Source organism: Procambarus clarkii, chromosome 8 (assembly GCF_040958095.1).
Source record: "Procambarus clarkii isolate CNS0578487 chromosome 8, FALCON_Pclarkii_2.0, whole genome shotgun sequence".
In the NCBI taxonomy this organism is placed as follows: Eukaryota; Metazoa; Arthropoda; class Malacostraca; order Decapoda; family Cambaridae; genus Procambarus; species Procambarus clarkii.
In genome coordinates, this window is record NC_091157.1 from 49,193,575 (window position 1) to 49,206,175 (window position 12,601).

General features: G+C 49.7%; 1 protein-coding gene across 1 annotated transcript in view; it reads left to right on the plus strand.

Moving 5' to 3' along the window:
- Positions 1-12,601, plus strand: part of LOC138361272 (uncharacterized protein DDB_G0287625-like) — a 23,602-nt gene that overhangs the window by 7,780 nt on the left and 3,221 nt on the right. The window contains exon 2 of the mRNA XM_069320649.1: positions 858-1,894. Within this exon, the coding sequence (XP_069176750.1) occupies positions 858-1,894 (1,037 nt within the window). The remainder of the gene's footprint in view (positions 1-857; positions 1,895-12,601) is intronic.

Consider the following 12,601-nt stretch of genomic DNA (forward strand, 5'->3'; position numbering starts at 1 on the left):
GGTCCAGGATTAAGGTTCACTCACAAGATAAATCTAAGCTCACGCTGTATGATATGGCAACCAATCTTATTACCAAGGCAAAAATACCTGAAATCCTTGCACTGTATCCATATTTCGCTTCCAGTAGATGAACGACATATGAGATTAAGAAACAAGTAGTGTATTGTGAAGACTAATAATAAACAGAAGCTCCCCTGTGACTCTGTAATATCCCCATTGGCCAAACTATTATGTATTAGCGATAAGACCTACCATTAATGTATGATGACTTACTGTAAATATATAGCTCTTGAAATAGCACTTTCTCTGTAACTAGCTGACATTGTAACTATAAGGTGTGAAGGATAGATGAAATTGTTTATGTAATAATCTAAGATGAGGTCTGATAAAGACCTTTTGTGCCCTCTGTAATGCTTTTTGCGCTACCGCTCGCAGGATGAGTATGGGGTGCACAATTATCTAACTGCCTCCGGCGACAACAATCAATCAAATCAATCACAAGTCAAGCCTGGCCTCGGGCCGGGCTTGGGGAGTAGAAGAACTCCCAGAACCCCATCAAGCAGGTATATGTGGGCCTGCGGGCCGCTCCAAGCAACAGCCTGGTGGACCAAACTCTCACAAGTCAAGCCTGGCCTCGGGCTGGGCTTGGGGAGTAGAAGAACAGCCAAACCCCCATCAAGGAGGTATCAAGGTAAACTCTCAGAGTAGAGTAAATACCTAAAAGCGGAGTTTACCTCGCTGTGTGTATATCCCTGTGACTATGAAAAGGAACAGGAGAGTGTGTGTATAATGTCTTCATCTTTTCCACGACCAACCATCTTTTCTGCTCGATATGAATGAGTAGTTTTGTTAAACAGCAGCAACAACAGCAGCAACAGCAACAACAGCAGCAACAACAGCAGCAACAGCAACAACAGCAGCAGCAGCAACAACAGCAACAGCAACAGGAGCAGCAACAGTAAGACTAAAGACAGAGAACAAAAGTGGGAGACCGGGTCAAAGCTGGAGGCGCGGCAGTACTCGTCTTCAATTAGAAAGGAAGCTGAAGAAGAAGCCAAGGTGTTGTCCCGCAGTGGGAGCCACGGAGCAGGAGCCACGAGGCGCGAGAGACGCAGCAGGAGCCACGGAGAGGGAGCCACGGGGCGGAAGAGACGCAGCAGGAGACGCAGCAGGAGCCACGGGGCGGGAGAGACGCAGCAGGAGACGCAGCAGGAGCCACGGGGCGGGAGAGACGCAGAAGGAGACGCAGCAGGAGCCACGGGGCGCGAGAGACGCAGCAGGAGCCACGGGGCGCGAGAGACGCAGCAGGAGCCACGGGGCGCGAGAGACGCAGCAGGAGCCACGGGGCGCGAGAGACGCAGCAGGAGCCACGGGGCGCGAGAGACGCAGCAGGAGCCACGGGGCGCGAGAGACGCAGCAGGAGCCACGGGGCGCGAGAGACGCAGCAGGAGCCACGGGGCGCGAGAGACGCAGCAGGAGCCACGGAGCGGGAGCCACGGGGCGGGAGACGCAGCAGGAGACGCAGCAGGAGCCACGGGGCGGGAGACGCAGCAGGAGACGCAGCAGGAGCCACGGGGCGCGAGAGACGCAGCAGGAGACGCAGCAGGAGCCACGGGGCGGCAGAGACGCAGCAGGAGACGCAGCAGGAGCCACGGGGCGGGAGAGACGCAGCAGGAGCCACGGGGCGGCAGAGACGCAGCAGGAGACGCAGCAGGAGCCACGGGGCGGCAGAGACGCAGCAGGAGACGCAGCAGGAGCCACGGGGCGGCAGAGACGCAGCAGGAGACGCAGCAGGAGCCACGGGGCGGGAGAGACGCAGCAGGCGGGAGTCACGTTACGTGGGCGGCTGCGGCAGTTAAGAGTGAGCGTGGGAACCGGTTACTTGAGCACCATGGTTTGTTTGTTCATCATGGCACCTCCCACCGAGTGCCAGAACCCCCCCCCCCTCCTCCTCCCCCCCCCTCACGGCTCACACATCCCACTAAGTGCCTTAGCCACCCCCCCCCCCCCCGCCTCATCCCACAGAGTGCAATTACTTCAAGGTGCCCATTTCCACCTCCCACAGCACAATGGCCACCACCGCCCCCACAGAGAGAGTCGAGGCCACCCTCCCAAATAGTGTCCTGGGCCCCTCACTAACTTACCCCTACCAAGGAAAGACAGTTCCCCCTCCTCACCAGAGGCAGTCTGGCTTCTGTCCCAGTTTCCTGTCACCCCCCTGGACAGTGACTGTATTATGTTTGTCATCACCGGAGAGACAGTGACTTACCATAGCTCCACACCCTCGGCCTTGTCCTAATGCTCCAGTTTGCGTGTGAGCTGTCACTGTCATTCTGTGTGTCACTGTCATTCTGTGTGTCACTGTTATTCTGTGTGTCACTGTCACCCTGTGGCGTCCTGTCACCCTGTGGCGTCCTGTCACCCTGTGGGTTCTGTCATTCCGTCACCTCAACTACCGTCGCAGAAGGGCACCCGTCTCGGCTACCCGGGGAAACTGACAGATACGGAGTTATGCTGAAAAGATGTACTATATGCTTAAGTACTATATGTACTATGTACTGTGGGCACCTCAGTGGTCTGGTTGGTAGAACTACGGCCTGCTGCTTTTCTGGCCCCTTGTTTGAGGCCCCGATGGCCCAAGTGAATGAAAATATATATACTATATTTATAAGTTATGATCTAAGATCATAATTATAGAGATGGCAGATATCAGCTGGTGTACGTTCAACTTGTGATATCTGGACGCGGATAACATCTTTAAATCATGATTATTCGGGATGGTTATCTTGAGGTTATCTTGAGATGATTTCGGGGCTTAGCGTCCCCGCGGCCCGGTCTTCGACCAGGCCTCCTTTTTGTTACACATCCCCAGGAAGCAGCCCGTAGCAGCTGTCTAACTCCCAGGTACCTATTTACTGCTAGTTAACAGGGGGCAACAGGAGCAGCAGGGTGAAAGAAACTTTATACCCACCCGGGATCGAACCCGGAACCTTAGGACTACGAATCCCAAGCGCTGTCCACTCAGCCGTCAGGCGCCTTTAAGGACATTTTAAAGAAAAAACCTGCATAAATTTACTGGAAGGTCGTGTTGTAGGGAAAACCATGAACTATGGGAAGTGTGTATAAGCTCTCAGCCTGCTGACACGACTCAGCAGGTGCCATCAGCAGGTGCCATCAGCAGGTGCCATCTTGGTGCTTATTAACTAACTTCCACGACTGACCAACCCCCGACGACACTCGTGGTTCCATTTAGGTACAGGTTTTCATCAAATTCAGGCACATGAACTGGCCGCGCTGACTCATCAAATGTGAGAAAGGCTGCATGAACGTCATGGGTTCGAATCCTGGCCGGGTCATATTGAGTTGCTAGTGATCTATGGCTTGCGCGTTCATGCATTGCAAATATGTGAAATAAATGTCAAGTAAAACCAATATCAAATAAATAAATTCAACTTTTTTTTTTTTATCACCACCCTCATTATTTTAGTACTTTTGGGGGCTTACCTTGAGGTTACCTTGAGGTGCTTCCGGGACTCAGCGTCCCCGCGGCCCGGTCGTCGACCAGGCCTCCTGGTTGCTGGACTGATCAACCAGGCTGTTAGACGCGGCTGCTCGCAGCCTGACGTATGAGTCACAGCCTGGTTGATCAGGCAAAATCTATTTGCAACAAAATTCTCAACAAACGAATGTATCAAGAAGATCAAAATGCTTACCCAGAATTTGCCAAGCTGGGCGAAGACTCGAGAGTTAATGACATACACAGCTTCAGAGGAGACACTATGACACGACCCAGTGAATTGTCGAGCCTGAAACCCAAACCCACAATGTCTCTCTTCCCTCTACTCACTTCTGGGTCGCATTGCTGGGTCTGAGGAGGTAGCCACACCCAGTGACGACGTTTCGGTCCGTCCTGGACATTTCTCAAGTCGTGTGAAGAGTGATTGATGAAGATTGAGCCACCCAAAAGGTGGCACAGGCATGAGTAACCCGTAAAGAGAGGCAGAGGAAGGTAATGTGTATGGTAAGAATGTGATGTGAAAGCCGTGAAGGTAATTAGTCAACCATAGAAGTTATTAGGGATAAAAAAACAGGGTAAAAAGGCCTTCTGCATTGTTGGTGAAATGCACAGTCGAAGTGGCCGGTAGGACACACACACACACACACACACACACACACACACACACACACACACACACACACACACACACACACACCTTGACTTGTATACCATGCAAGGTGATGGAGAAGATCGTGAGAAAAACCTGGTAACACATCTGGAGAGAAGGGACTTCGTGACAAATCGCCAACATGGGTTCAGGGAGGGTAAATCTTGCCTTACGGGCTTTATAGAATTCTACGATCAGGTGACAAAGATTAAGCAAGAAAGAGAGGGCTGGGCGGACTGCATTTTCTTGGATTGTCGGAAAGCCTTTGACACAGTACCGCATAAGAGGCTGGTACATAAGCTGGAGAGACAGGCAGGTGTAGCTGGTAAGGTGCTCCAGTGGATAAGGGAGTATCTAAGCAATAGGAAGCAGAGAGTTACGGTGAGGGGTGAGACCTCCGATTGGCTGTGAAGTCACCAGTGGAGTCCCACAGGGCTCTGTACTCGGTCCTATCTTGTTTCTGATATATGTAAATGATCTCCCAGAGGGTATCGATTCATTTCTCTCAATGTTTGCAGACGATGCTAAAATTATGAGAAGGATTAAAACAGAAGAGGACTGTTTGAGGCTTCAAGAAGACCTAGACAAGCTGAAGGAATGGTCGAACAAATGGTTGTTAGAGTTTAACCCAACCAAATGTAATGTAATAAAGATAGGTGTAGGGAGCAGGAGGCCAGATACAAGGTATCATCTGGGAGAGGAAATTCTTCAGGAGTCAGAGAAGGAAAAAGACTTGGGGGTTGATATCACGCCAGACCTGTCTCCTGCAGCACATATCAAGCGGATAACATCAGCGGCATATGCCAGGCTGGCCAACATACGAACGGCATTCAGAAACTTGTGTAAAGAATCATTCAGAACTTTGTATACCACATATGTCAGGCCAATCCTAGAGTATGCAGCCCCAGCATGGAGTCCATATCTAGTCAAGGATAAGATTAAACTGGAAAAGGTTCAAAGGTTTGCCACCAGACTAGTACCCGAGCTGAGAGGTATGAGCTACGAGGAGAGACTACGGGAATTAAACCTCACTTCGCTGGAAGACAGAAGAGTTAGGGGGGGACATGATCACCACATTCAAGATTCTGAAGGGAATTGATAGGGTAGATAAAGACAGTCTATTTAACACAAGGGGGAACACGTACAAGGGGACACAAGTGGAAACTGAGTGCCCAAATGAGCCACAGAGATATTAGAAAGAACTTTTTTAGTGTCAGAGTGGTGGACAAATGGAATGCATTAGGAAGAGATGTGGTGGAGGCTGACTCCATACACAGTTTCAAGTGTAGATATGATAGAGCCCGATAGGCTCAGGAATCTGTACACCTGTGATTGACGGTTGAGAGGCGGGACCAAAGAGCCAGAGCTCAACCCCCGCAAACACAACTAGGTGAGTACAACTAGGTGAGTACACACACACAGTAGTTAGTAAACAGTTGATTGACAGTGAGAGGCGGGCCGAAAGAGCAAAGCTCAACCCCCGCAAACACAACTAGGTGAATACAACTAGGTGAATACACTCACACACACTCACACACACTCACACACACACTCACACACACTCACACACACACACACACACACACACACACACACACACACACACACACACACACACTCACACACACTCACACACACACACACACACACACACTCACACACACTCACACACACTCACACACACACTCACACACACTCACACACTCTCACACACTCTCACACACACTCACACACACTCACACACACTCACACACACTCACACACACTCACACACACACACACACACTCACACACACTCACACACACTCACACACACTCACACACACACACTCACACACTCACACACGCGCGCGTGTGACCAAATGTCTGGCAGTTGTCTGTAGCTAGTAAAGACCCATGTTGTTTATATCTTCTTGCCATCGACAGAGAACAAGACTAACCACATCAGACAACAGGGAAATCGTGCCATTTAACTGAAGTTCAGAATGATAGGCAGCATATACAGACAGGATGATGGACAGCATGACATAAACAGACAGGATGATAGACACCATGATAAATATATCCTCATAGTCTATCTACCAAGCATACTCCAAATGCACAGTAAGGCAGGAAAGTCCCTTCTCCTCTTGAAATAAGACTTTGCATAGACTATATAAAGGGGAGTACAGAGTGTGTCAAGAACGTGATGATACATAGTGTCTCGAGTTATGGAATGTCTTGAACCTCTGATTCATATCTGAAGAAGCTTCTGTGTGCAGAAATGTGGAATATTCTTATTTAATATGCACTCCATATCCTAATGGAGTAACTCTTAAGATTAGAATTATGGGGAGACACAAGCCACGGAAACAAATTTTGTGAACCAGTAAGTGCCTTGATCCTTGTTGCTATTCATAACTATTTAAATTGTCATTGAAACTCTTAATTGGTAGGATAACCGTTTTTACAGTTTCAAATGAGTTTTCATTTTAAGATATCATCTCAGGTTTTGATTTATGTTTCCAAGTAATTAACTGAAGCGTTTGTCATGTATCTAATTGGTTACATTACTTAATTTACTTTGTTTCAATATTCTGATTAAAGGAACTAAAGGTCCTTACTTCCTTTAAGGAAGGAAGGACCTTCCTTCTTAAGAAGGAAGGCCTTCTTTCTTTAAAGGAAATTTAAGGCCTGTCCCTTAAATTTAAAAATATTATAAATCATTAAGAAAGGTTTTTTGTGAATTAGTCCCGGAGACAAGGAGTGGCCCAGATATGGGTGTCCATCAACCGGGTATAATTAGGAGAAGATTCATTTAAGCAACTAAGTGAATTTTAAGTAACTGTAAGTAAAGTGTTGAGTAAGGGGAGCCGGTCGGCCGAGCGGACAGCACGCTGGACTTGTGATCCTGTGGTCTTGGGTTCGATCATAGGCGCCGGCGAGAAACAATGGGCAGAGTTTCTTTCACCCTATGCCCCTGTTACCTAGCAGTAAAATAGGTACCTGGGTGTTAGTCGGCTGTCACGGGCTGCTTCCTGGGGATGGAGGCCTGGTCGAGGACCGGGCCGCGGGGACACTAAAAAGCCCGAAATCATCTTAAGATAACCTCAAGATACCCAGGCGGTTTAAATGAGTGATATGGGCTTCTTGTGCAACTAGACTCGTGTCAACCTACGAGGAAGATTAGCAATTAGCAATTTACTAGATTTAAAAAAAATCTAGCAATTTATATGATGGATAGGGGGGGGGGGTGTTCTATCCACTCCTCACCCCTCTTAGGGCCGGCTAACGTATCCCTTCCAAGTGCCTTTGAATAATAATAGTGTTAAAAAGTAGAAAAGTTAAAGTAAAAGAAAAGTAGTGGTAATGGCTTAGTGCTTTCTCACGATGATTACCTTATTTTACCTCAGCCCTCCCTCACCCCTCAGGGAGGGAGAGTGTATTAGCCCCCCCCCCTCCCTCCCCTCACCGAAGGGTGAGGGGGAGGTTTTAAACCTTTCTCCCTCACCCATCAAGAAAACCTTCACCAACAGACAGTTTGATCATCTGTTCCATCCCCCCAACACCTAGTTCCTCATTCCTCTCTTCTTCCTCCTCCTCATAATGTTCTTCCTCCTCCTCCTCATGCTCCTCCACCGTCCCCTCATGCCTTCTTTCTCCTCTAAATGCTGCTTTTCCTGCACATTCTCCTCTCCTTCCTCTTCCTCATGCTCTTTTCCCCTCCTCATAGTTCTCTTTCTCCTCATGCCACTCTTCCTTCTCATGCTCCTTCTATCCCCAGTGTTATATTCCATTCTGTGCTTTGTCTGGACATGTAGAGATATGATTCATGTGGTGAGAGAGCATGTTGCCCCAGAGGGCATGATGCCCAAGAGGGCATGAGGGCCCATCATGTGGGCCCCTCCCTTCAGTCCTCACCCATCATGTGGGCCCTCGTCCCCTCCCTGCCCCTCACGATGGGCCCTTCTCCCCTCTGTGGTGTCCCCTCAGAGGGGTGCAGGTCCGTCCTCATGTTACCACAGTAACCTGAGCCTCACCAGGCTGTTTAGTCAGGTGCCCGGGACCTCCCTCGCCAAAATCGCCTCCGTGGCAATGCCTCTTCTAGGATTTTCCGCCAATTTGCTATCGAGTTAAGAGAGAGAATTAGCTCCACCGCGGTCAGCTGCATCAGGATATCATGTCGAGAGAGAGATGAGGAAGGCGGTCCATGAGGAGTGAGGGCCGCGGAGAGAGGAATGAGTAGGGGTGTCCTCACCTGTCACCGCCTCCTACCCGAGCACAACGGGTACCGCTCACCCGGGATATCAACACCACCATCTGTTTATTGCCCGTCGACGAGTGACAAGACTGCCACTCCTCGGCCCGGTCACTCCTCACTCCTCAGGAGGCGCTCAGGCAGGTTGCACCTCGCCTCACACCTCCGCTCAAGCAGTAACCTCTATAACCTGAACCGCCATGGATCTTTTGACGTCATAATGACGTCACGCACCTCGTCCACACTCTATTTACAAACACCAATTTATCTCTTAATGACGTAGCAGGTTGCATACTTTCGCAAGGTCTTAGACCCTACTCGGGCCAAGAGTCTCGTTTAGATGAGGTCATTTCGTTCACTGATCAGACGTTGATTGGTGTTCCAGGAACGGTAATTACCACTGGGGTTATGGAGAGCAGTTAGCGTAGGACGCTGTGGCCCTCAGCGACCCCTGACAGCTGTGAGATGCTCTGATTGACAGTCTGGAAGAGCAGTTGAGGGACTCATTCAGCTCCGGTGCCCGCATATGCCACATCAACAGACCTTCGTCTCTCCTGCTGTACGAGAGATCTGGCAATGTTGCATTTATGAGAGCTGGTGCGTGTCAGGACACACGTTGGGACACGTTTAGACACACGGTGACACGTTGTGACACATGTTGATGCATACTGACACGTGTTGACACGTTCTAATTTGATGACACACACGTGTTGGCACACATGAATGTCAGGTATTGACATATGATATGCCTGATGGGTCAGTGCAGGACTCACCACAGTTGCAGGCACATGTCCTCAACTACCCACCCGAGGCGGACTGGAGGAAAATACAAGATTAACAACTGCGAGCTAAAGTCACATGTACATGCACAATAACAGGTGTAAGCTTAAGGTATACAGGTGTGTGCATATCTCTGAACCTCTGTCACATGTGCATTTTTTTTTATTATTTCGCTTTGTGGCTATACAAAAGACACTAACCCTAGCTCCTGTGCTAGGCAGAGTCCAGGCGAGGCTGCTTCCTGGGACGTAGCGTCCTAGGAGGACGACAGCACACTGGACTTGTTATCCTGTGGTCCCGGGTTCGATCCCGGGCGCCGGCGAGAAACAATGGGCAGAGTTTCTTTCACCCTATGCCCCTGTTACCTAGCAGTAAAATAGGTACCTGGGTGTTGGTCAGCTGTCATAGGCTGCTTCCAGGGGGTGGAGGCCTGGTCGAGGACCGGGCCGCGGGGACACTAAAGCCCCGAAATCATCTCAAGATAACAAGATAACCTCAAGATGCTGTGTACAAACAGGTAAAGAACAGGTGGTGATCAGTCAACAGGTCAAATGACATGAGCCGGCAAGAATATCCCCAACTGGTTCGTCCTAACGAGCTGTCAACTGAACATTGGGAGTACAGCACAATCGACTTGAGAATGGTCCAGGACGGACCGAAACGTCGTCGTCCCTTCACCTTCTAGTATGAGACCTTTGGAGTACATTTGTGGCTACCTGCGGACCTGTTTACCCGAGTGGTGGGCTTAATTACAAGTCATCGCCCCTGATCATCACAGAGGCGATAATGCCTTTGGAGCATTTCCTAGCGTACAGACATCAGGCTGGTGTTTACATTTTCTAGGGGGCGCAGGGCCCAGGGCGTTGTCAATAAATGATTTACACTGTGGCAAGTGTAAATCATTTTGCAACCTCTCCTCCCTCACATCACACATTCCACCTTCTCGTGCAGAAAATAACGTCCCACATCACTGCAAAAACGGAACAAAAACACTTCACCGGCGGTCAGTGAGCCGAAGGGGCCGAGCCAATGTTGGGGCCGAGAGGAGAGTATGAATGATTTGTGGCCGAGGTCAGTAACGCGGGTCACTTCTAATAACAATCTCGGGTAACCTGTGACCCTGGCTGCCAGCCTCGTACCATGTGGCCTGCCAGCAAGAATACACAAGTTATGCACGCGATCGCAAAAACCTGGCGTGGGTGAGGGGTTCCCAGGCCGCAGAGGTGGTGTTGATGCAGCTGTGACTTAGTGTGTCACTGGTGGTCTTGTGGGTTGATGATGCTGTTCCTGCTGTGGCTGCTGCTGCTGCTGCTGCTGTTTCTTTTGTGGCTGCTGCTGCTGTTTCTTTTGTGGCTGTGGCTGCTGCTGCTGTTTCTTTTGTGGCTGTGGCTGCTGCTGTTCCTGCTATGGCTGCTGCTGTTCCTTTTGTGGCTGCTGCTGCTGCTGCTGTTCCTTTTGTGGCTGCTGCTGCTGCTGTATACTACATAGTTAACATTAACATATGAACCCTGCGGTATACTGGCATGTTGAATTGGCTCTCATACCCAACATACCCAACATGAACCACAGTCCTGGGGCCAGATTTACGAAGCAGTTACCCCAACACTTACGAACCTGTACATCTTTTCTCAATCTTTGGCGGCTTTACAGTTAATGAGCTCCGAAGCACCAGGAGGCTGTTTATAACCATAACAACAGTCGATTGGCAAGTTTTCATGCTTGTAAACTGTTTAATAAATGTAACCAAAGCCGTCAAAGATTGAGGAAAGATGTACACGTTCGTAAGTACTCGCGTAACTGCTTCGTGAATCTAGCCCCTGGCTTTGTACAGAGATAAATGCCTTAATCTCCTTAGTAAGTGTGATCAGCAGCCTCCCCTCACCACCTCCCTCGTCTTACACTGGCTTCCTTCCTTCTATTTCTCTTCCTTCTATTTCCTGCGTTTGTAGGGACCCTCGGCCTCGAAGAAGACGATATGCAGCACCCGTAGGAGCCTTGAGGGACACTCGGGTACACTCGCATATTGTCTTCTACCCATCCCATATATGCTGTATATTTTGTAATTTTATTTGATTTAAAATCTCATTAAACAAAGAGGGTTACAACATTGGTTACATGCAAGGTACAAGGCTACCTGTCACAGGTTGTAGAGTTCCTCCAGCTCCTCAGATGGCGGGCAGGAACCATATGATGCAGTGTGCGTTTCCTCTGTGGACTGCCACACTAAGGCGCTAAAGGAGGAAGCTGGTAGCTCTAGGGTCTCTTGTTGTTTCAATTAGCTTAGAACCCAGTTGCTTCAAAAAGCTAGTGGCACTTTTATCCCAGGCACCAAGTGTCTCCGAGGCAATAGGGACAAAATTGTAGTGGAGATCAAGATCTCTGTATTTACGCGACTTGCAGGCTGCTTCCCGCTGTGTGGCAGCACCGTGGCAGGGAGCCGGTCGGCCGAGCGGACAGCACGCTGGACTTGTGATTCTGTGGTCCTGGGTTCGATCCCAGGTGCCGGCGAGAAACAATGGGCAGAGTTTCTTTCACTCTATGCCCCTGTTACCTAGCAGTAAAATAGGTACCTGGGTGTTAGTCAGCTGTCACGGGCTGCTTCCTGGGGGTGGAGGCCTGGTCGAGGACCGGGCCGCGGGGGACATTAAAAAGCCCCGAAATAATCTCAAGATAACCGCCTGCCTGTGCAACACTGAAGTCAACGTAGGTGTTGCACAAAGTTGAAACACACGTGTAGTCCCACACCAACTGTTCCTTTCATCAAAAGTAAGTTGTTCTCAGTTGATTTAATTCTTGCACGATCTCACAGACGCTGATGTAGCGCCTGTCGCATTACGGCCGCCGGAGGGAAGGGCGTGCATGTTAAACATTCTTAACTCTGTGTCTCCAAGACTGAGCCCTGTGATGGCTCTCATTATATTCAATCGCGATTTTGCCAACTCCTTGAGATGCTGGATGTTGGAGAGAGCAAAACCTCACCGTGCACTGTGAAAGATCAGGTTGTGGGTGAGGCTTGTAGCTGCAACAGGTCAGGTTGTGAGTGAGGTTGTAGCTACAACAGGTCAGCTGACTCCCAGCAGAAAACATGTACATGATGGAGAACATTAAAACATAATGATGAAGAGTTTGCAAGACGCATCTGAGGTAACGTGATAATGTGAGAGATGGAGGGAGGGAGGGAGGGAGGGAGGGGGAGAGAGATGAGAGAGAGAGAGAGAGAGAGAGAGAGAGAGAGAGAGAGAGAGAGAGAGAGAGAGGAGAGAGAGAGAGAGAGAGAGAGAGAGAGAGAGAGACTGAGAGAGAGAGAGACAGAGAGAGAGAGAGAGAGAGAGAGAGAGAGAGACGAGAGAGAGAGAGAGAGAGAGGAGAGAGAGAGAGAGATGAGAGAGAGAGAGAGAGAGAGAGAGAGAGAGAGAGA